The sequence below is a fragment of the Perca fluviatilis genome, chromosome 8 (assembly GCF_010015445.1).
Source record: "Perca fluviatilis chromosome 8, GENO_Pfluv_1.0, whole genome shotgun sequence".
Classification (NCBI taxonomy): domain Eukaryota; kingdom Metazoa; phylum Chordata; class Actinopteri; order Perciformes; family Percidae; genus Perca; species Perca fluviatilis.
In genome coordinates, this window is record NC_053119.1 from 23929973 (window position 1) to 23954113 (window position 24141).

General features: G+C 40.8%; 2 protein-coding genes, 1 long non-coding RNA gene and 1 other non-coding gene across 7 annotated transcripts in view; 3 read left to right on the plus strand and 1 right to left on the minus strand.

The window, feature by feature from the left end:
• The window catches only part of polg (polymerase (DNA directed), gamma), a 10033-nt gene extending 2545 nt beyond the window's left edge, over positions 1-7488 (minus strand). Inside the window, exons 1-20 of one of the 3 annotated variants that reach the window (XM_039808433.1) lie at positions 7392-7488; positions 6230-6827; positions 5755-5950; positions 5393-5560; positions 5127-5273; positions 4902-4981; positions 4038-4220; positions 3798-3940; positions 3512-3635; positions 3004-3228; positions 2771-2888; positions 2245-2328; positions 1888-2001; positions 1625-1785; positions 1488-1541; positions 1270-1387; positions 1034-1169; positions 616-862; positions 360-482; positions 39-207 (exon numbers count right to left, since the gene is read on the minus strand). In XM_039808433.1, coding sequence (XP_039664367.1) covers positions 39-207; positions 360-482; positions 616-862; positions 1034-1169; positions 1270-1387; positions 1488-1541; positions 1625-1785; positions 1888-2001; positions 2245-2328; positions 2771-2888; positions 3004-3228; positions 3512-3635; positions 3798-3940; positions 4038-4220; positions 4902-4981; positions 5127-5273; positions 5393-5560; positions 5755-5950; positions 6230-6801 — 3162 coding nt within the window. In that variant the 5' untranslated portion in view covers positions 6802-6827; positions 7392-7488. Of the gene's footprint in view, positions 1-38; positions 208-359; positions 483-615; positions 863-1033; positions 1170-1269; positions 1388-1487; positions 1542-1624; positions 1786-1887; positions 2002-2244; positions 2329-2770; positions 2889-3003; positions 3229-3511; positions 3636-3797; positions 3941-4037; positions 4221-4901; positions 4982-5126; positions 5274-5392; positions 5561-5754; positions 5951-6229; positions 6828-7309 lie in introns of those variants that run through there. The other 2 variants (XM_039808434.1, XM_039808435.1) reach the window with 2 other exon arrangements.
• Positions 7489-7690: 202 nt separating this feature from the next.
• Positions 7691-9958, plus strand: LOC120563923 (Golgi apparatus membrane protein TVP23 homolog A-like). 2 transcript variants are annotated; one of them, XM_039808438.1, is made up of 8 exons: positions 7691-7743; positions 7943-8027; positions 8192-8274; positions 8598-8742; positions 8899-8988; positions 9165-9293; positions 9400-9528; positions 9627-9958. In XM_039808438.1, the coding sequence occupies exons 1-8, from the start codon at positions 7706-7708 to the stop codon at positions 9651-9653; spliced, it is 726 nt and encodes a 241-aa protein (XP_039664372.1). In that variant the 5' UTR covers positions 7691-7705; the 3' UTR covers positions 9654-9958. The 2 variants fall into 2 exon arrangements, with proteins under 2 accessions (XP_039664372.1, XP_039664373.1); XM_039808439.1 differs by lacking the exons at positions 7691-7743; positions 7943-8027 and adding an exon at positions 8059-8075.
• Positions 7692-7764, plus strand: trnar-ucg. The gene has a single exon. It is a non-coding gene; the product is annotated as a tRNA-Arg (tRNA).
• A 2142-nt stretch (positions 9959-12100) lies between the features above and the next one.
• Positions 12101-22535, plus strand: LOC120563924. The gene is made up of 4 exons (XR_005640033.1): positions 12101-12245; positions 13881-14071; positions 16078-16390; positions 22041-22535. It is a non-coding gene; the product is annotated as an uncharacterized LOC120563924 (long non-coding RNA).
• Positions 22536-24141: the final 1606 nt, after the last annotated feature.

Here is a 24141-nt window from a genome sequence, read left to right on the forward strand (position 1 = left end):
TAAGAGCTGGTCCGTCCCACTGTTCAGCACTGCCTCACCTCATCCTTAACTGCCTTGGGCTCCAGCGCTCTGCTAATCCTGCAGCCTAGAACAGGAGTGGCTGGCTGGGCGGAATGAGCAATGCTCTCCAGCTTGTTGAACATATCCGACTCTGTACCTCCAGCCCACAGGCGTTTCTTGACCAAATCCCACCTCTTCCGACGAGAGCTGAGGCGTTTGAGGAACAGAGAAAGAAAGAGCATGAGGGAACAGAGCAACTGAAAGGATGGGAATCTGTGGTGAGTGTCCTAAATGTATTCTGACAAGGATCCTGACAATTGTCCGTGGATGTTTGTGTGAGGTTTTACTGGCTCCCTCACCACTGTGACACCAGTCTAGTGATCCTCCGCAACTCCGGCAGGGTGACACTTCCATTTTCTTCCTTCTCCACCTCTATACCCAGTTCGTTGACCAGCCACTCCCCTTCCTCTGACAATTGGTATCTGGCGAAACATAAAAACACAAACGTGTAGCACTAGAGCTCAACTTAATCGCCTTTGCACGAACAACTGAACCGAAACAACTAAAAATCCAATCTTTATCTGAACACGCAACAATTGAACTTGTTGAGCTTACCTGCGTATGCCCTTTGTTAAGGCGTACATCTGCTTGGCCTTTCTAGCAGCTTCTGTCTGACCGAGGCGGTGGTTGAACTGCATTAGCAGCCTCTCAGCAAAGGGTTGTCCTGCACCGTAAATGCGTCCATAGTTGAACACCTTGGCATGCTCTCGGCTGATGCCCACAGAATCGGCAGTGCGGCTGTGCAGGTCAGTGCCCTGACTCTTCTTTCCCTGTAGGGTCATCCAGCCAAACGCTGTGCAACCTGAACCCAGCAGAGACTCCAGATGAACACAGAGAACGTCAGATGCTCTTTGTTGAAACTATAATAGATTTTTTTTAAACTAAAAAACTGTATTGTCCTCTACAACTTTAATAATATGGTGTTTAGGTTTAAGTAAGAACTATTTAAGATTTCAAAAGGGACAAATCTCACCGTGAATGCCAGCAAAGTGAGCCTCTCCGAGCACAGCAGCAATCCACAACTCTTGAGAGTCTACATCTGCTCCCACCAGGTGATATCCAGGTGGTACCTGCACCATGGCCTTCAGCTCACTGCCCACCCGATCCCGCTGTGGACACAAAGAAAACAGTCCACACAAACTACAGTCAGTAATCTCAGACATGCAATGTTTTTTTTGTTTTTTTTTCTTTGTCGGCACTGCTTCTTACCCGTGCATTACTGGCTGTCAGCCACGTGGGCTCCACAGCCCTACGTGTGACTGTTCCAGCGGTGATAACCTGAGGTAATATGGCACCATACTGGCCCTCTTCATCAAACTCTTTGTGTCTTTGGGAGACAGAAAGGTTGTTATAAACAGCAATGATTTTTTCCCCTACTATATGGCTGATGAATAAATAGAGGATAGCTATTGATATACCAGACGCACCTGCTGACAATACGAGGAAGCTCTCCCTTTCGCAGCCACAGCACCATCTGAGAGCTATAACGACACAGTCAAATTGTGTATTTGCCATCTTTATGACAAAAAGATGAATAACAATATGGTGGAAACTGACAAGGTACCTTATACGTTTGTGGGCATTCCTCCAGAAGGACATCATTTTGTTGATCTCCAGGGCTCGTGTAGCGTTGGTTCCACCATGTCCTGCCCTGAGAGTACCGTCCTCCATCTTGGACAGGAAGTCCTTTGAAAAAGGACTGCCAACATTGTTTTGATTACCATCCTGAAACACACGTGAGACGATGAAAGTGAGTCAATGAAGTGACAGTGTGCCAATGCTACCGTAGTTATTCGGGACACTCGAAGGTAAACAGTGAAACTTCACCTTATGAGGTAATTTGAAAAACCAGCACCCTGGGAAATCTACATCGTTGTAGGGGCCATTTCCATGGTGATAATGGCAGTGACTCTTCTCTGGGACATAATGTGGATCTTGAGACTGTTGTTGATACAGAATGTAACAAATCACAATAAGTCACTTTCAATTTTAGCACAGGTGAAATAAATAACCACGTGAATAAAAAAAAAACACACTGCATGTTAGAACAGATAAAACCATTCCATATTAACAAGGCTGTAAGAGGAACTGAAATACAGACAATTGAACAGCACAATACAGTTCTGAGAGGTGTTCATGATACAAAGTCATAAAGCACCTGTTAATGACAACTATTTCACTCACCAGGTTGTTCTTCTTCTCCCCATTTTTCGTCATTCTAACTCCATTTTCCTCTGTCAGACTCTCCAGGGAACCTAACTCCTCCACCTTGAGGCGAAATTAAGAAACACACACCTATGTCATCCCATTGTATTATTCCAGAGCCCCTGGGTCTGATCATTGTTTCCAAGTAGCACTGATGAAACCCCAACACCAGGTCAAAGGATTCAAGGAGGATTCAACACTTGAGCCCTTTATTTTTTTTTACCATAAACCTAATTACTGTGAGTGAATCGGCATCATAGAAAGTCATGCTGCATTAGCTACTCACTTTTCCTGTTGGTCTATAACAATGTTCGTACAGACAATGACCATCGTCACTTAACTGTTCTATGGTTATGATGAATGATTTAAAGTAAAAAAAAAACAACAACAAAAAAAACATCTCTTTTGTATGATTTCTAAACAGCGGAATTATGGATATTTTTGAAAAAAGAACTTCTTGTGAACACCACAAGAATGAGGTAAATTACAGGACGAGCATTTGCACCTTTGCCCACACTGTGCTGTCTGTCAACATGAGGTCCTCTGAAGGGTTGCAGTCCAGATATTCAGGCCGCACTTTACTCTTCTGCTCACAATACTCTCTGTAAACACTCTCAATAGCTCTGTGGGACAAAACAAATGCTTAAATAAACACCCACGCATGCTATGCTGTGAAAATGAAAGACTTAATAATGACTAGTTCACGTCTTGATGGCATAACCACAGTGTATTAAGTACCTGTGTGGGCACACAGGCCCTGTACTTTCCTCCTCAGATACCAGGTTATCCCTGCGTCCGGGTACCAGGTAGCCCCACCCATGCTTCTCTGTGTAATGCAGGGGGAAACCGTCCCACGTCAGGCCCATCAGCTTAGGAGTCACTCTCATCTGTAGACTGATGAGGTTGGCTCCAGGTGACCAGCTGTCCTCCTCAGACATCTTCTCACACAGCTTACGATACCACCTGAAGGACACAGTAAGGGGGGAGAAGGACTCTTTATTCATTTTTTTTTCAAACATGTAGAATACAAAAACAATACAAAATGAACAATATGTCAACATTAGCTACAATCTATAAGTGATAAGTGAATGAGAACAGAAAAACAAAATCTGACAAGACATTACTTTAATTAAAAATATTCAATAATGTAGCACTTGTACCAGAAAGTAAAGTATAGGACTGACTTGTCATGTCAGTGGAAACTGAAAGCTAAAATGGCTCTGTGGTGTTTGGGGAGTGATCTTACCCTGGATGTCCAGGCAGATGTTGCCTTCTCTTAGGAAGTCGATTCACCGTTTCCTTCAGCTTCTCCACAGCCAGCCTGCCGGGGCAAGGACCAGCCATCTGCTCCTCAGAGGGTGGACCTGGGTCTAATATCGCAACCACTCAACTGAATCATCTCATCTGTTATTTTTTTTGCCTTTTTGCATTGTTGTTATAATATTTGAACTAAAAACAGCCATCTTAAAAAATGAAGAGAGATATAACATTGCTTTTGTAAATATGGCCCAGATGTAGATCTGGGCTTATACCTTCTTCCCAGTCTGGAAGAGGAGTAGCAGCTTGTGTTTCTGCTGCTTTTTTGGAGTGTTTCTTCTTGCTGCCTGCTACTTTCTTCAGCTTGAACTCCTGCACATCCCACTCAAGATCCCAAAGCCAGGGGTCTTCTTTGTATCTTAAATAAACAAAAACATATATATATAATGTGGATGTTTTTATATAAAGCACTTTAAAGCACCTATTTCTTGGAGTTATGGAAGTAAAATTCTCACCGGTCATCCTGCAGCAGCTGGCAGGCATCGTCTGCTAGAGTCATCAGAGACTTCTTCATCTCTTTTTGAAGCTCTTCGTAAATGTCCTGAGAATCTTCCAGGTAACGCCCCCAGTTTTGATTGACAGGAAGGTAGCTCACACCCATCTCCAGCATTCCTGCAAACGTCACTGGATGAGGACACCTTATAAAGGAAAAAAGAGAAGGCACTATTATGCAGCACTGTGGTCAAAGCAATCATATTCTTGGCTAGACAATATATATACAGTACAGGTCAAAAGTTTGGACAAACTTTCTCATTCAATGCGTTTCCTTTTTATTTTCATGACTATTTACATTGTAGATTCTCACTGAAGGCATCAAAACTATGAATGAACACATGTGGAATTATGTACTTAACAAAAAAGTGTGAAATAACATAATAACATGTCTTATATTTCAAATTCTTCAAAGTAGCCACACTTTGCTTTTTTTATTAATAAGGGGAAAAACTTCCACTAATTAACCCTGACAAAGCACACCTGTGAAGTGAAAACCATTTCAGGTGACTACCTCATGAAGCTCATTGAGAGAACACCAAGGGTTTGCAGCGCTATCAAAAAAAGCAAAAGGGTGGCTACTTTGAGGAATCTAAAATATAAGACATGTTTTCAGTTATTTCACACTTTTTTGTTAAGTACATAATTCCATATGTGTTCATTCATAGTTTTGATGCCTTCAGTGAGAATCTACAATGTAAATAGTCATGAAAATAAAGGAAACACATTGAATGAGAAGGTGTGTCCAAACTTTTGGCCTGTGCTGTATATATATATATATATATATATGAAAGTTAATAGAAAATATTTGGTTGGGTTTTTCTGACCTCTCCATGAAGAGGGGAAGCTGTTCTGTGAAGACTTGATGTGTGGCCTCTACATCCATGGCGCAATACTGCATTAACTCCTGTAGAGGTCAGCAAAGCCAAATGTATTTGTCTGTACGTCATGATGAGTGCAAGTCATTAGAGGACTTGAATGTAACGTAATATGAATACATTTGGCCTTTGATTTCAGACATTCGGACACAGGATTTGGCATGAACATCTGACCTGGAAGTTGTTCCTGACATCCATGATGCTGCCCTTCACAAACGTCTCTCTGGCCTCCTTCTGCAGTGGCGGCCCTCCCACATACAGAGCATGGACATCAGCCAGGTTATTAATGCTGCTAATATTAACCCAGTCCCAGGAGCCAATCTAAACACAAAAACATCATGTCACATTGAGTTTTGCTGATGATAAAAGTGACTGACCTAACCAAAAGAATAATGCATGCTGTAGCTGAAATATGGTGAATTAAAAAAAAGGACACAAACCGTTGGACCCTCCCTTTTCTGTCCAGCTTTTTTAATGTGTTCCTTGACCTCCTGAAGACCCCTCCTTTTACCCAGCTTATTGGCCATCCACAGTGTGCGCTGGAACCCAGTCAGCCCAGAGATGGCCATGTGAAGGCTCATGGTGTCCATGAAGCGTACCTTAGAACCCTTTAGGGGAAAAAACACATTTTTCTCTGGAGTGTACTGTAAATAAACTGTAATGTCATACACAGGCAGGTACATGCTACTTGGCATATTTGCTAATTTGACTCATACGAGGATCAATAAATCATATAATAAAGATGCAAACAAACTTTTCCTAAAGAGCCAACTAAGACACATACCACCCTCTTAATACTGACCTTTAGTAAGTATTGCTCCTTAATGTAAGATCGGTCAAAACTGACATTATGGCCTACTATGAGCCTCTCCTTCCACTGTCCCCCAGGTGGGCGGGCAGAGTTGATAGGGGTCTCCAAGGGGATGAGGTCAGCTAGGGTCAACTGGTTTGACCAGGAGTACCGCTCTTCAATCAGACGCTTACTGCACCAGGAGTACCTGGCAAGTGAAAAATATACACATTGGGAAAATAAAAATCTAACTGTTGCCCATTTACATCCACATCCCATTTTTACGAATACAAACTTGTACATTTTCAGGAGTTTTGGTAGCATTAGTGGGAGGATGGAAACCCATCCTCTGCCTATTAAACAAAACAACTCAACCCATAGAGCCACACCACAATAAAGCAAATCAATCTTTCCAATAAACAGTTTACTGCCATTCGGTGCATTTCTCCTCTTTACACGATCTTAACCATTCTTGCTTGTTCCTCACCAGTTGGTGGGAGACACAGCAGCAGCCAGTGTGGGACACTGTCCCTCTGTTATGCACACCTCCACATCAAACACCAGTGCCGACTCCTCTGGAAAATCAACCTTCTGACTCTCCCCATTGGGCCCATAGCGTGTCCATCCAACCTCCCAGCTCCATTCCTGTGGCATGGGAGGGAGCTCAGCCAGCTGCAGCTTGGTGGCAGCCTCGAGGTAGGGAAGACTCTGCTTCTGGGCCAAGACACGAAAGTGCTCATCAATATTTTTGCCATACATTTGGGGAAGCTTCAGCTCCACTTCAGGCAACAGTGAAGTTTCCTTTCCCCACAGATGATGTTTCTGCAGGTGCCTAATGCTGCGCTCCACATCATCCTCTTTGTACTCTGGTTCCAGCACCCCAAAGATCTGGTCGTGGAGGTTCTTTGACAGCATCTGAATGTTAAGGGGGTTCAGGCGGGTCTCTGTGGAGACCTCGCCCTGAAGAGAGTGAGGCTTGGTGGAGTAGAGGGAGCGTAAACACCTCCATTGTAGAGAGATGAGAGTCCTCTGTGAAGGACAGCGCAACACATGCAGCATCACCTCATGAGGACTTCACACTAGAGCTGAAAGACACAACCAATTGAGACAATCAATTTTCTGACATTTTAGACCGTTTGTCTCTCATGCAATGTAATGAGAGGTCCAAACTGGGACTAGAAATACAGCTGCATCTAGGTACTAAACAGATTCTAGATACAGATAATGATGTTTGATTTTATTTTAAAATGTGTGATTTTGCAAGTGTAATATTGTTCAATAGTTGAACATGTATTGGTCAAAGAACACAGCTACATATATTTCACTCAGATAAGTTATTATCACCCAACGTTAACAATAATTAGACATAACGTGTCTGTGCTGGACTAAACGTTAGTTATTGTAACTTAGCATAGTAAAGTTCCACACGCAGAACAGTCAACTTATTTGGTTAAAATTAATATAAGCTAACGTTACCACCAACCTGCTAACATGTTTAATAACTATATAGCTGTCTAAATAGCGCTTGTTAAATAGACTGTCGCTAAAAGCAAAAAAGACACCTCACCCGAAATGTATTGTGAGGTATAACGTTAAAGTAATCAACCAAAATATATGTTAAATCACTCCACAACAAATGAGGTTCTTACAGCAACTAAGCATGTCAACCATAGATGTCAACCCACGCCGGAGTTCTAAGACCAAAGCCAGAAGACGAGGCGCTAGCGACCCCAATCGGTCCGGATGACTGCATCGGTTTCTACCAATACAAACAAATGATTCGATAAGTATCATAGCGCCCACGCTGTTTTTGTTCGTGTTTTTTTGTTTCTGAATGGGCAAAATGGATTAGCCATAACTCCTGACATAAAACAATCCCACAAATTCAAGATAACAATTGTCAAAAGCACTGTTAAGAGGAAATTATGCCCCCATCTTTGTCGTGTCGTGGCCGCGTGGCCTAATGGATAAGGCGTCTGACTTCGGATCAGAAGATTGCAGGTTCGAGTCCTGCCGCGGTCGCTGTTTTGTGATAATGATGAAAATATTTCGCCTCTTTGTTGCCTTTAGCAATAATGTTAATCCGTTATCTGTCATCAATGTAATGCGAGAAGGAGGGTTATGGTAGTGTTAAAAAGATCAATTTGACCTTGCAATAATTTTAAACCCACCTCTCTGATGAGGTGGATGTGAATTACAGTGACCGAGGATGCAGTGTCGGTCTTATTTCACTGCAACACCTGGCTTATTCCAGCCCTATAATACAGCCTCGCGTTCCCGTAAAGGTAGGCTACTAGGCTTTACTTTACACATAAACGAACCTAAACCAATGGGTATTTTCTGTCTCTCTCTAAATGTAGCTAGTGTTTGTCGTATTGTATTAGCTTACTAGGTCTATTAGATGCTCTGGGATGATTTAATCCTGTTGTGTTTTGTCGTTGCTTGTCAGACGATGGCGGATGATACGGAGGATGTTGAGCTGGACTTTGCTGCTGACGAGCAGGAGAGGGCGCGGAGAAGCGCAGTCATAAGGTGCAATGCAGGACATGATTATTGTCAAATGAACTAATTTGTCTTGGACAATGTTTTTCTATTTTGCTTTTAGACTAATACGCTTATAAAATTAAAAAGGATGCATGCCAACTTAGTGTAATTTAAATCACTTAAAACGTAAACAAATCGCAACAATTTACTCGGAGTTATGCTCTCTCACATGTGTTTTTTCAGCAAGCTAAAATATGCTGAAAGGTAGCCTACAGTTGCTGTACAACGAATTTGTCTCTGCTTGCTTTATTTATGTGCTCTATTGGCATTTTAGGCTCTTCATCATTTTTAATTTTGTGCCTTTGGTGTAGACACCCCCTCGCCTCCTTTTTTCACCTGTTCTTCCGGGTGGTTGCCATTGTCGCCTATTTGCTCTGTGACTGGATCAGCGAGAACTTTGCATCGTGCTTTGTCCTGATCATCACTCTGCTCTCTTTTGACTTCTGGTCTGTCAAGGTGAGAGGTCAACTAGGCCAGCAGCTAATTCCCCTTGCTTTCCTATGCCTCATCCCTTTCCTGCCCTATTGTGCACTTCAGTAGCCTACTGATCAATCCCTTTCTTTCACCTCATTGGTTTAGATTAGGCCTACTCACATTTTTCCTTTGTTTCAGAATGTGACTGGCAGGCTGTTGGTGGGCCTACGCTGGTGGAATCAGATCGACGAGGATGGAAAGAGCCTCTGGGTGTTTGAAGCCAAAAAAGTAAGACATTGTTGCCATTTTGAGTGTGGAAGAGCATTTTGGGGATATTAAACATTTGTGCATTGCTATTTTGTGTGTGTGTGTGTGTGTGTGTGTGTGTGTGTGTGTGTGTGTGTGTGTGTGTGTGTGTGTGTGTGTGTGTGTGTGTGTGTGTGTGTGTGTGTGTGGCGCTGCAGGCCTCCCGGGGCAAAAACACCGGGACAGAGGCAGAGGCAAGGATATTTTGGCTGGGACTCATCGTCTGTCCTCTCATATGGACATTCTTCTTCTTCACCTCCCTCTTCTCCCTGAAGATTAAATGGCTGGTGAGACACATGTTGGCTTGTGTGTGCATGCTCTGAATATACAGTAGAGGCACATCACATAATGTCCCTCTTACTGCAAATGCTTCGTCTCTGTGTCTTCCCCCAGTCACTTGTGGTCGCTAGTATTTCCCTCCAAGTGGCTAATCTCTATGGTTACCTACGCTGCAAGGCAGTGGGAGAGGATGGCCAGCCTGCAGACACCCGCTCTTTCATGGGACAGCACCTCCTGCAGCGTGTGAGTGACTTACTGCAGCCTTTTTTCAGTTGTCCTGTTAACATGTCAGTGTTCATTGAGATTGAACATGAACTCACTGATCATTTATTCTTTTTCAGCCAGACATAATCTTTGGAATACTATGAAGATTACCTCCTTCTGTACAGCCACTCTGCTGTGTGTGTGTGTGTGTGTGTGTGTGTGTGTGTGTGTGTGTGTGTGTGTGTGTGTGTGTGTGTGTGTGTGTGTGTGTGTGTGTGTGTGTGTGTGTGTGTAAGCGAGAGAGAAAGAGGGCAATGGATGAGAGCTGCCTCTCCAAAGTTCCCACAAACTGTATCTACTGTATGGCTGTGCCTTGTGCATGCCATGCTGCTGAGTGTTCACTTCACATGTTGCCAATGAATCAGTCTGACTATTATGTCAATAAAAGATGAGAGCATTTTGCATTTTATCCTACTCTGTTGCTGTTGGTTGAACACCATGAAGGCTATCTGCAAATTCTTGAGAGGTAAAAGCATATCGATTTTTTTAAACAGCTTAGTTTTGCATGTTGTTTGTCTTCAGTAAGCGTCTACGATAGAAAACACAGGGCTACATCTGATGTAAGGACCCCTAAATATAGCATGAGTCTAGTAGTTTGAAATGGAGTGATTGGCACACCCTGTCTCCAGTGTTTGATTGAAATTGTCCCACTATACCTCCAAAAGTTTCAACAGGAAATACTGATGTAACCGCAGATATACCGTGTAACATTATTTATATGTAAACAAAGAAGTTTGATGAAAATGTAGAGAGTTGTAATCTGTTCGAGGCCTTTACATTGTGACGTGTGCTTCAATGCACCACATGATGAATAAATGAGCAAAAGAACAGGAACCGCACAAAATCATCATCAATCATGCTTGTCTTGAAAAAATAAATAAAAAAATCATTCAATCATAACTTAATATCCTATAGACCAGTTCATTTATTAAGTGTTTGGATTATAAACCATGTATATATGGTAGGATTTTTTTCTTCCATGAGAAGTTGATTCATAGGCTACTGCAGATTACAATCTAACTTGAATGCATTTTTCATTCCTCTGTGATTCCAAACAAAAACTGGAGGGGAAATTGGCTATTTTACACTGGCTATGTTGAGCTTGCCCAATTCAAATAATATTTCTGCTTAGTGGTCAAACCATTTATTATAAAATAAATGTGAGTTAAGGTATTTCAGCCTATCCCTAAACTGGAATGTAGTGAAAGCTTTAAAAAATAAAAGCATTCCGACCATACACTTTAAAAGTGATTATGATTAAATCTTTGTTCGCGCATTTGAAATTTAATATTCAGAGTAGCCTAACCCAGGTTTGAGTCTTACATTCTGCCGTTATTTACTGTAAAACGTAGCTAAAAGACACAATGGGAATGACTCTTAATGTATTTCAATTTGGTTCCAGTGTACTTTACAGACATTAAAAGTTCACTAAACATTTTATAACCATATCTAGGAACTGTTCATACTGGCCATGGCCCCTGTGTTCTCCACACAAACGGCTCATACCCCAAAGATCTTTTATTTGTTGAGAATGCTCACATCTGCTTCAGCCTGTGAAACCCTGTGAGCAGCATAGGGAGGAAAATAATTTTCTCTTGCTCACTTCTCTAAAATATATACACCTAACAAGTATGCCAGTAAAGAAAAATCCCAGTGATGAAATAAAATATTAACCTATAGGTAGCACCAGAGTGATAGAGAAGCTCTCTCTATGGCTCTGGGTAGCACAATTTGCCTGCCTATAGGTCACCAGAATTGTTATGTTGAGCCACCGTGGCAGTGTTACCTTGGGCGTGGCATATTATTTTTGCCTATTTATATAATGGCAGTGGATCAACATTAGAACTAGGCTATCCCTTTTGATAATGTAAATCAGGACATGTGGAATTGAGCTAGATTCTCACGAAGACTTTGGACTGAAAAAGACCTTTGAAATTCTGATGACGCCATTTGTGGATTTGAGGTTTTTTCTTCAATAGTAGATCACAATATGGCCTTGTTTATTTAAAATAAATTATAAATATACATTGATATAGCCTATATAAGGTTAAGAAATATTAAGCTACTTCATAGGCTACTGATGAAAATAATGTGAAATTATAAAAAGCCCCACAAAAGCTTTAAATGGACCTTGAGGTGATGCTGTTTTGTCACCTGCTGCTTCCAGGGTCAAGGATGAACTTTAAATATCAAAGCCAACATGGATGAAGATCCCTCCAACTCCTCAGGAAAAAAAAAAGGAAATTTGAATAACTACAATATGCATAACTCCATATGATCAAAAGCTCCAGAATGGACCACTGGAAAAAGGGTTTGTCTGGTTATTATTATTAGCAGGCCTACCAGAAGTAGAAGAAGCAGTGGGGAAGAAATCAACCAAAAGAAAGACAAAAATTGTTAGGAGTGACACGTCTTGCTGAGCTCGGACATTCTTTGGTGGCGGCGGACTCTGTGATTGGTCAACACGCCGCCCTGGTCCTGCTATGACGTCAGTGCGGGAGCGAATAGAGGAAGCGCGCAGAGCGGAGGAGAGGCAGAAGCTGGAGGACTGAAGATGAAACCGGACGCACCTGAGAGCAGCAGCGCTGACTCTCTACGAGGGCCCGATGTAAACGCAGTAAATGTCATCTGGAGAATTCGTTACGACCTAAAGTTGAGGACATTTCTCTCCAGAGTCTGCTTTGCTAATGAAAAAGGTAAGAAACGCGCGTGTAAATACACAATAGGCTATTTGCACGTACGGCTCTACATTTGACCAGCTTTGAATCTGTTATCATGCCATGTCCATGTGTCTTATGCAGAGAATTTAGGGACACATACGATGTATGTTCAGTTTTTTTTTTTTTTTTTAACATGAGGTAACATTATTTAATCACCACAGACGCCCTTGCGGACCATTTAAAATGAGGGTAGGCTATCTCTGGTCCCTAATCAGACAAAAACACTTGTTCTTGAAAGTGCCAGAATATTAAACCACGCTTCTCGGCATATTATTATGATCAGTAACAAATTGGTTTCTGTAATAGCTTATGCGGATAATCCTTGTGATGTGAACTAGTCTAGTTTTAGCAGAAGTAGGCCAATCGCAACTCTCATTAAAAGTAGGGATTCGTTGCCCCCAGGAGCACTGAAGAGCCCAGAGCGAATTAAAGCATCTTAAAACCCAGCTCAATTCACATTTAGGAGATTTTTTTTTAAAAGAGTCAGCTGTTGATCTCGCAGCATCATTAAATCTGCTGCATTAAAGAGACGTTTCTTTACCTAACGCTGTCTCAGGTTCATGGTCATTTTCAGGCCGCCCTATAGTTTGGTCACACTGACTTTTCATGATCATCCAGTAAGACAAAATAGGCTGAAAAAGTATCTGCTATTACCCTATACAAACATGTGTTCTAAAGGATGTATCTTTATGAGTTTACCACATAAGTCAGGTTGTAAAATATTCATTGTGTGTGTTAAGATGTAGCCTATAGCCATATAAAATCGCATGGCAGGCCAGCAGTGGGTCTAAATGTTGCCTTAAATGAAAAATACCTCGTTTAAAAGGAGAGTGTAGTGTAACAGAATAGCTTTGCAGAATACAGGGCTTTTCCTGCAAATTAACTGTGTGAGTGTGTTATTTATTTAAATACTACTTAATACGTAAAATGTGACTTGCTTGTTTTTCTAATAGCCTAGGTCTTTTGCCGAGTTTATAACATTTGACACTATTAACTATGTTAACTATGCAATATTATAATTATTATATTATAGGATGTTAATTGCAAGAAATGCTAATGCAATAGGCTCCCCACATATAGGCCTATATAGGCTAGCCTATATATAAATACAAAATAACTTTTTCAATTTAATAATAATAATAATAATATTTTTTTATTTTTTTACTGAAGCCTACAGTAATAATATCTTTTTTTGAAACAGGCTTTTCAAATATAGCCTTATAAAATGAGACATTTATATTACATGAAGTAGAATTAGGTCACTATAAAATTGAATAGGCCTACAACCAAACACCTTATATAGCACGACAGGAATATTTGACGGCTGGATGCTTAAGTTTGAAGCTTCTTTACACACACACACACACACACACACACACACACACACACACACACACACACACACACACACACACACACACACACACACACACACACACACACACAATATGTGTTAGCCTAAATGTTTAAATGTAGGCTACACATCTGATCTCCTCGTATCATTTCGTGACAGGCTGCTGTTACAGTATTCTCAGTGGCCCGTATTTAAACAATAATAAATGTGTTTTTAAATATTCTAGGCCTACTAAAAAATCTTCATCCTCCTTCTAGATCACGTCAGCATCATGTCGGGCTACATCACTGTGAGAGGGGGTCTGTTTCTGTCTTTGGTTATCTAGCTGTATGAGTGTTAAATGCCTGTCATAAAGCTAGATAACCGAAAGTAGAAATGACCTCCGTAACGTTGTGTTCATTCCCGATAAAAAAAGAGAGGGGATTCCTCAGGCTTTAAACTCTAAAAGGTAAGAAAATAGTTTTGCTTTGTGGTTTGTGATTTTATTGTGATAAAAATTAGCATCAAATAATCCCAAATAGTACAAAACGTAGGCTAAATATGACATCTCAGTTTTTTATATAGCATAATAAGTGAGTTTTTTATTATTTTTATAATAAGCACAAACGTTTGGTATGGCAGATTTATTGGCATCTTAATAGTTTTTTAATAGTATTTTCTTTGCAGAAAAAAAAAAGTTCATCTGTTAATTGTATATGTCAGTGTTACCCTAACCCTGTTATCAGTCATGCCATTATGGGGTCATTTTAAGGAAACCAAAAATGTATTTGAGACAATATTGAGACAAAAGGCAAAGTTAACCAAGCTTATTATAGAGTTTGAAAGTGGTTTTTTTGCATATATAGTATATAGTGTCTATCTCACTGTATCTTTATTTTGAGGATTTAGTATACCAGCTGTAAAATTGACTAAGGGGCCTATACAGTTAATATCTAGCCCTGTTTTAGGGTGGTTAGGGTTGCTGTCCATTCAGGTCCTCGGCAACATGGTGCTGAATTTTAAACAGGTCGCTATAGTGGATGGAGAGGAACAGTGTAGAATAAAACAAGAACTCTCAATCTTCCTCAAGCGCTCCTAAATAAAAATGCATTGAGACCTGAGATTTAGTAACATCTTCTGAGAAGTATTTAGGTTATATTGTGTGAAAAAAAATCTAACAATATTAATTATGTATTATGCCGGGGGAGGGGCTTGTTTTCAGAGCAGATATTTTGACTTGGTGCTCATAACATATATACATATACTGTACATATACACATAACATGTCCCAGTAAGTCATGACAGTGAGGCAGTGAAGCAGTTGCACAATATCAGGGCCCTGAAACTGAAGCAGCTAAATGGAATTCAGCCATCATTGATTTGATTATTTACACATGTGCTTTTCCCACTGTGACGTTTTCTTCGTTGTGTCTTCTGTGAAAAAAAACAATAAAGCTACAGTCCTCCAGGATTTCTCTCAGGGATCCCTGGAGGTTCCTGCTTTGGGACACACTGGTGTGTTGCCATGCCATCCCTATAGTCAACGCTCACATTTTACCAAAGCAGATCCTCTGGACTTATCCTTTGCATTTCACAGCATACTGCTCAATTCATTTACTTTAATCTTTTGGAAGAGTATTTTCAATGTATTAAATATTTAGATTTCACCTGTGGTTCTTAGTTTTTAAAAAAAAGAAAAGAAAAGGGAGGCTACAGCTTTGTCCAGGCACTCATGTTTCTGGGACTGCTAATAATGCAGTTGAGTGATGTAGCACCCTATACACACACAGGGTTAAAGGGTATTTAAAGCTGTAGCTAATCTTGGAACCTTTGGGCTACATTGTGCTTGCCTCAATGAGAAGGCCAAGGCCATCCTGTAGACAGGAGCTGAACTTTTTAACTTGGTACTTTTGCATAAGCTCAGCCCGGAGAATGCCACTAAAGCCTAAAGAGCACCAAAGTGAGATGAGTTTTCATTCACTCTGTTAACTACCTATTGTAGTAGAGCTTGCTGTCAAACCCGGCTAATTGCTTCGTTTCACAGCGAGATATTGGATATGTGAAAAGGCCGTGGTCCAAGTCTTTTCCTTCGCCTCCTTAATGAATCGGAATAAAAACACTTGAGGCTTTATTTATGGGACGGTCCAAGGCATTCTGGTTTCAACCTGTGTACATGTATAATGCAAATGATCCTTTTTGTGCTTTTGTTGTAGCAAAAATACACACTCATGCACACAAAAAACACAACAAGGGGACTGCACTTTAAATCAGCAAAGGCCAGAGATTTAAACGTTTTGGTAACTCTATAACCAAGACTCGGTGCACATGTAAAGTGCTGCTGGTTTAAAGAAAAAAACTGAAGCAATTGTTTAGTTAAGAGGCAGTGTTTAGCTATACCCATATAACTAAAAGTGCAAAATGTGCTTTTCATGTTTTATTCCTCTGTTTTCTCTCTTCCATCTGCTCTTGATACAGACTTCCGATTAACAACATTGAATGATCGGGGATTCCTGAAAAGAGGGCACAACCATCATTAAAAGAAAACAAAGAGAGAGGGGAGGAAAAGTGGTCGGTCCGGAAGTGCCACCTCCTCCTCTCCCGTGCCACCACTCCTCACCCTTTTTACCCAGAAGCCTCTGATGCCATCTGTACTGCCAACGGGGGACACTTTGCCCGTGCCAGGAGGCGTACAAAGACCCTACTGGATCCCTGGAGTATGGGCACACTCAGAGGAGCCATCTTGGGAGATGTTGCCGCGACACCTAAAATGGCTGAGCTGGCATACGAGGTAAGCTGCATCATGGTTTTGTGTTGGGTACCAGTGTTGATGGTGGTGGGCAGGAGGTTGGGGAGTGTGTGTGATTGTATGATGGGGGATGGGGGCAGTAAGAAGGATGAGGGAAAGAAGAAGAGTTTTCCATTTCCTCCCCAGTCACACATGGCCTCTCTCTTTTCCTCTCTATATTCTGCTCCTAATTAGCAGTTAAGGGGTGATGTGAGGGGGGTGGCGGGTGATGAAGGGTGGTTGGTGGTGGGAGGTGGGGGGGGTGGGAGCAAACAAAATTAATGAGCTGGCACTGGTTGAAGGAAACCTGTCATCCTCTCTTGTCATGGTGCTTCTTTACTCCCTGATGCACACCAGGCAGCGGTGTACGTCATGTTTCCACCTGACAAACCTCGTAGATTAATTCATGCAAAACTGCTTTTATTATGAGATTCACATTATGATATTTAGTACAGTATCTTAACTATCTTAATGTGCTGAACCCCTCAGGTGAATTCTGTTTAGGAGGAGATCCGCGCATAATTCCTACTTGGGGAATTGCAGTTTTGTTTTTAAAAGTACAACCATTCCAATCTTAGATTTAATTTAGTTATATGAACAAAGATATTTTGTCTCACAAAGCAGTTCTTTATCTGTAGTAATATCAGCACTGAATATTAGCAGTGTATAATATTTATATCACAATGCTCATCAGAACATTTGAAATGCTTCAAATGGCATTTTTGAAACACTTCAAATACTGGTTACATGTCGGATCTCATATTTTCTTAAGCATTTAGTCCCAAACATTTGATATTGCTTACAACTCTCAGTATATATAAGCAATATGAATCTGCTACTGCAACACTGCTCACATGGTTAAGAACTTTATTTGACACACAGACACACACACACACACAGACTAAAAATGTCAAACATCGCTGGTGTAAAAATGTCACATTCTTCCAAAATCTGACATGGGCAAATATCAAAGCTCCAAACCTTTATCACTTCCATCCCTGTAAGCTCTCAGACACACACACACACACATACACACACACACACACACACAGATCCTGCGAGCGCCTCTTACCATGGCGTAGAGCAACTCTGTAACCCTGGTGGCTCTGGCAGCAACCTGAAGCAGAAAAGAGAGACACGTGAGCATGTGTGTCCAGGACCAACATGTGCAGCTGCAGTGCTTATGTGTTAATGAACAGTGCCGTGCGTTTTCACATTATCATTCAGCTCCGCTCTCTCGCTCTCTCCCCTCTCAATAGCTGTTTAGTCCCCCACCCCCCACCCTAAGTAAAGGCCTGCTTTCCCACCATTGTGGGAGCTGGTGCTGCGGCGGGCCTGGGCTGGGGGGCAGGGTGGGAAAGACCCTCCAGACTAGACATGAGCAGATGCCTGAGACATTAGACTGTCGTGCGGATCACCGGGGTCGGGCGAGCCGCTGAGTTTTAATGTGTGAGCAAGTGTATGTGTGTTTGATATGTGTGATGGGGTGGGGGGGTGTGGTAGTCCAGGCCCTGGAGTGCCACCTGACTGTTCATTAGTCTATTCAGCCTCCTCTGCATGTCTGAAAGGCATGGAGATGCTGTTTTGAGAAGGATTTTACTGGCATGAGAGATGCATTCATAAATTATATGCATATAAAAGGTCAGGCCTGTCACACAGTAGATCACGGTTTGCCATTAGATTCTATCAAAGGCCTAATGCAACAATGTTTAAACACCACAGATGCATTTTTAGGTCTTTTATTGATTAAGAATATGATTTTCTTTTATGCAGTGTGCCTGTCATCAGCCATGCACTTCTTTATCTTTGCTCAATTTACCAGCTACTTCATGCAGACAGAATCTACATATTTGTATTGCTCTCAGGTGGTGAAACAGACAGACATCATGAAAATCTCACAAGACAGTTGTATGCACAGTGTATCACCGAGAATGACTCAGCTGAGGCGATGACAAGCTGAATGATGTAACCCTGTGGATAATGATTATTAATGAGCTTCATACTGTACACGTGCCTCCACAAAATATGTAGGCATGTGCAGCCCACATGTCAAAAGATTATTCCCTCTCTTTATTCATATGAACGACTCAAAGCTGTCTTTATAATTGCATTTGCCCTACTCATGTGTGCTGGAGCACATTGCTTCGGGCAGATTAGACAGAAGGGAGAAAGCAAGGTGAAGGCAAGAAATTAATCTTGGAGATACTGTAGCTTGCTTTATGCTACATCTATGTTGCAGATATATACATTGGGGGGGGGAGGGGGATGATGAAATTGTGTGTGAAGTCAAACTAAAGATTGGCTTGTCAAGACAGGGTTAAAGACAGTGGAGACAAATGTATACGCCGCGTATGTAAAGGAGGCACCAGAGGCAGGTGGAGCACATGGGCAGCCATGTTTGTGTTACCTCTGCATTAGCTTCTGTTAGCTTGTGCAGCGCTAAAGCAGTTTACAGCCTGCAAGGAGCTGGGCATGGAGGACTAGTGTGTGTCTGTGTGTGTGTGTGTGTGTTTGTAAAGAGTAAGGGAGGGAGGTTAGTCTGCAACTGTATGTGATAGCTGCGGCAGTCGACAGAGACAGCGTGGTCAAAGAGAGTGGGTGACTGAAGCAAATTTGTCAGTGAAATGTATTTGTCCTCACTTGCCTGGTAAAAGAGCACTATTTCTAGTATTTGGAGGATGTAAAAATGAGTGATACACACACACACACACACACACACACACAGACAGACACATGCACACAGAACATTACTTCATCTAATGATTAATGTTCTGACTAGTTGCAAAATGCAGCTAGACGTAACATGAAATGAGTATTAGGGCGTGGACACAGAATTAAAATACGCTATCAAGGTGAGCTTATCTTGATTTTAATAGTATGATGTCTTATAAACACTTTGGTGAAACTGCTTAAGAGTGTGGTTCTAATCTGCTCTGAAACAAACAGTTTTCAATTAAGATTGTCTGAATCCAGAGCGGCTGAACGGTGAGGTCAGCAGCTTTGACACCGGTTCAGAAGGATTTAGGATGTGGACGTCCCTGAATATTTCTCTGTGCGCTGTAGACACAGTAACTTCAATATTCATTCTTCAATTCCTTCTTGTACATTACCTAAAAACTGACAAAAATGTATTTCCCCTTCAGAAAATGACAGAATATAAATGACTTTCCTTTCTTTCTTCTCTCTTTCCTCTATTATTCATTATTAACTATGTATTGCTTTTGCTATGTGGGATTTTCAGTGCAAGGAAATTATAATGTGTGACATGATGAAGTGACAGTAGCCGGCGCCCACTTCCAATTCTGTGTGGGTGAAGCAGCGTAGCCATAGTAGCGATAAAATGTTAATACCACATCGCTCCTGGGTTACCTCTTCGGATTCTCCTCACTATGTGTGGACACTATTAATGTTTTAACGGCTCTACTGTGATATATAAAGCCCGGCTCAGGGGCCGCCCATAGTCTTGGATGAGGTCCAATGTGGGTCAAGCAAGGCTCATCTGGGGGTTATTAATGCAACTTTGGCCGAGACTAATCTAGCACAAAGCCTGACATTAAGTATCTTAGAGGAAGAAGATGGAGAAAAGTTTCTACATCCCAGGCTTTTCAGATTATGTCTGTTTGCTGTGGCATCCCTGAGCAGGGGTCCTGTATGCTCCAATGAAAGTAGAGGAGAATTAGGTGACTGAGCCTTTAAGACAGAGCCCCTTTGTAATCATATCAGGAGGAGATGAAGTTCTAGGGTGAGGAGAATTAGAGGGGAATCCTTGGTGTGGCCTAATTTTTACATGTACGTAAATTTGATACCACGGCAAAGGGTGAAAAATGGGGAAAAAAGGGGGAAAAAAGGGGAAAAAGTCCAGAGCATACTCAAGTCAAGTTCAAGTTCATGGGTGCAGCCACTCTGTCTGCGTCCAGTCGGGGGAGTTAAGAGAGTCTGTGGCCACCCTGGAGTAAAGGAGGAGGAGGAGGAGGCGGTGGGTGGGTTGGTGGGTGGGGGGTACATAGCCTTTGACCTCTGTTAGGGTTGCTATGGGAAAGAGGCCGGTCGGCTCAGTAATGTACAACTGAAAAGGCCGAACTGTCAGAGCTGTCCAGCAGACATCAAACCCCCTCCACCACCAGCACACATGCACACACAGACTAACTCTAACCCATTCACACATACTCACAGATGGCACTGGCCAGCTTGGGAATGTTGATGCGAGAGAACGCTTTATGTTCATCAGACACCGTTATAATTCATCCAGCCGTTAGAGTTACACATTACCAGTTACTTCCTCAGTGCAGACGCACTATTGTGTTTAACCACTTCTGTCTCATTTTTCAGCCTCATATTACAAATCTGATTACCCATTGTGTGTGTGTGTGTGTGTGTGTGTGTGTGCGTGCGTGTGTGTGTGTGTGTGCTGTGGATTTATGGGCTTATAAGACACAAAATATACCACTACTATTGTAAAACAACACTTAAAATAAATAAAAGAACTGCTTGCATTGCAAACAAAGAGCTTGGTCTCCTTTCCCTAGTTCTATAAATAAAATCAACCACAAAAAAGGCTTCCCAACTAAAACATAACTCAAGTCTTTTCAACCAGGATCCATCTTCTGTGGCCCATACTCCATATTTATGCTGTCTGCATAAACTACATTTATATAAATAAAATAATCTGTGGCATCAGTTAAGCATATATATTTCTGTCTGCTCAATTTAAAATGATCAGTGTTCAATGTTGGCTATGTGTCAGAGAGGGCATGCAAATCCCCTGATTGTAATGTGTGCATGTTTCCATGCCCCCTCTGTAAATGTGTGCAAGTGTGTCCTCATTTAAGGTTGCATTCATTGAGGGGAGGGATCTCAGGCATAAAAGAGCGCCTATTTGCATACGCTGCATGCTGTCTGCAGAGAGGGAGCAGTCAAAAAAGATATCAGAGGTGGACAAAGAGAACAAGGACAAATCCTTCATTGTGGGGTTGGTGAGAGAAAAGGCTTGTCTGAATTGGGGAGTGGGTGAAAATTGACAGAGAAAGAGTTCTGACTGGTTCCCTGTGGGGATAAAAGCCTTAAGATCTCTCCATGCATACAGCCTGAAAATGGGAGAGAAGAACAACATGCAGGGGCCTATTTTTACAGGGCATGAAAAGGAAGTTTGTTTCTCTGAAACGCTGCCTACAATTCTGATGTACAAAACAAAAAAAAATCATGACAAATCATGACAAATTCAATATTGTCAAAACACACTCATCAGCATTTTGAATAACCAAAGAGTTTGCAGAATCATTATTACCTTTTACATATTGGTTCTTAAAACATATCTCCATAGACTCGCGTTTATATGCCAGTACTTGTGGCCCTTTTTGTTTTTTGTGGTTTTAATCTTTTTTCAAACAAATGTTGCGAGCACTTTGCAAGCTTTAAAAAATGCTTTACAAATAAAGCTTTTAATTAATATTAGGAATGTTGTATGTACTAGTTCTTGACAAAACTAATTAACCGTTATGCTTTTTTTTATGTCAATACTGTCTAATCCTAGAGAAAGTATGTATTGTAGTGGAAAAAATCTTGTGAAATATTATTACCGCCCGTGCACAGTGGAAGAGTTTATAGAATGACGTTTTATTCTTATGCTAATGATTCTCTCCATGTTTATCCTCAGGATGGGACAGGATCTGCAAGCCTCTCGGCACTCTGTGGGAACCTGCTGTGGCACAAGAGACTCATCAGAGACTCTCAGCACAACATGAGAGAGATTAACAGTCACCTAAATGAGGAAGAGTCGTATATGACTGCAGATACAAAGTAGATCATCTGTAAACCTGAAATGTATAGGCCTAACTCAACATATGTCTGTTATGCATGAAAATAAGTTTACTTTAAGATACTTTAATGATAAAGTGGTGTGTGATGTGATGTGACATGTTTACACAGATCTGTTATTTTCAAAATTGCAAATAAAATAAAAAACCTTGAATGTTCCTACTTACTTCTCACTCAAGAGATTATGTGCATTTCCATCACTGATTTTTAATGAATCGTTAATGGATTCATTGTTCTCATATGTCTAAATTGAAATGCTAATTCAGGATGTAAATGCTTTAATAATGAAGTGAATTGTTTTAAGTTTACTGCTGACAAAAATTTGAAATAAAAATGATGGAAAATTATCATCTCTCTCTTACAGTCTTGTTTTTGAGCACTATTGTGTTTTATTTTGGTGACCAATTAGGCAGGGAAACAATAGATTATTATAACACTGGATTATTACACTGCTGGCATGCTAAAGGATGTGTTTTTATATAGAATATTTTCAACAGCGTTTTGTCGTTAATTTTCAAAAAAAGCAATTAAAATACATCTAAAATAGACAATGTATATAGGAGTCAAGCCTGCAGGACCCTTTCTCTCTCTCTGTCTCTCTCTTTTCTTTTTTGAGATTCACCTGGTGTGTGAGGATCGAGTGAGAAAGGGTTTGAGTGACCCCGCATTAAGTTTTAATTAGGAGGAGCAGACAGAGGGACGTGTGTTGAATCAGTGTGGGAAAGAAAAGTTCATCAGCCACAAAACTCAGTGGACAAAAATGACCCTGCCCACTGTTAAAATATATAATAAGATTTTGTAACTTCCCCTTCTTTTTTTATATCAGAAAAAAAATTTAAACAGGTCATTTTTCTTTTGTAGCATGGTACAATCACATTGTGCAGATTATTTTTACTGCAAAAAAATGCAAGTCCTAAACTAATGACTTATAAAGAGTGTGTTGTATTTGAAAATCTGGATAAAAATGTGTTGTTTCCTTTAAATCCAAATCGATTGCCCACCAGGGCCCAGTTTGGATGATTAATCAGGTTTTGGGATTACAGGCCTTCCTGGTGTCAGTCGGGCCTCAATCAGTGTCCCACTGATCTGTGTCCGGAGTCAAACAACAGATGGACACGTGTAGGGTCAACAGGGGATTATTTCAGTCCCTTTAGGCTATGTGGAAACAAACGCTTAATATAGACCAATGTCCATTAGTTACAACTGAGTCCAGAGTTTAGTCATTTCCTCTCGGTGACAGGTGACAGCCTTGTGTTTTCAATTCAACATTTCTTATATTTTAGAGTTGTTGTTTTTTTCAAGCAATGAAAATAAATGGTATTATTTTATTCAATGATAAAATTTTATTAAAACGTAAAATAGTATATAAAACGTATTAACCTTTAAAAGCAGTCAGATATTATAGTACTAAAGTGCATGGTAGCTGAGTTTCATCTTCATACTGTAGATATGCCAACATGTATTTGAATTTGAAATCAGTGATGAAATTTACAGCAACCTTTTTTTCACTTTTGCATTTGCAATGAATAAAGAGTAAAAGTACCACCATCTCATTATGTGAGAGACATTGAAAAATAAACAAAATAAGAGAAACTTTACCAATCATCACAGCAGCATAAGTTTGAGAATACTATAATACCTTTTGAGCATAATGTACTAAATGGAACATCCAGAAAACTAAATAAAGATAGGCTATTGAATATACCAACCACAAATATTAACTGAATAAAAATAGTCACAAATAAAGAGAGGTCAGAAGGGAGTTGCAGTAAGAATTGAATTAAATAAGTAGGGTGAAAAGAGTGTAAAACCACTGTGTTTTACATCTCTGCTTAAATCTAAAAATTATACTCATGTAGCAGTGGAGATCTCACCCATGGAGGGTCGTGCCGGAGTCAGCATGTTTTATTAATCCATCCAAACACTACAGTGGCTGATTT

What these genes read in the sequence shown, in the direction of transcription:
- LOC120563923 (XM_039808438.1), top strand. Translation starts at nt 7,706, where the DNA reads ATGGATAAGGCGTCTGACTTCGGATCAGAAGATTGCAG. An exon ending in TTCGGATCAGAAGATTGCAG is followed by an intron (nt 7,744 to 7,942) that starts GTTCGAGTCCTG and finishes TGTGAATTACAG; the next exon opens with TGACCGAGGATGCAGTGTCG. An exon ending in GGGTGTTTGAAGCCAAAAAA is followed by an intron (nt 8,989 to 9,164) that starts GTAAGACATTGT and finishes GTGGCGCTGCAG; the next exon opens with GCCTCCCGGGGCAAAAACAC.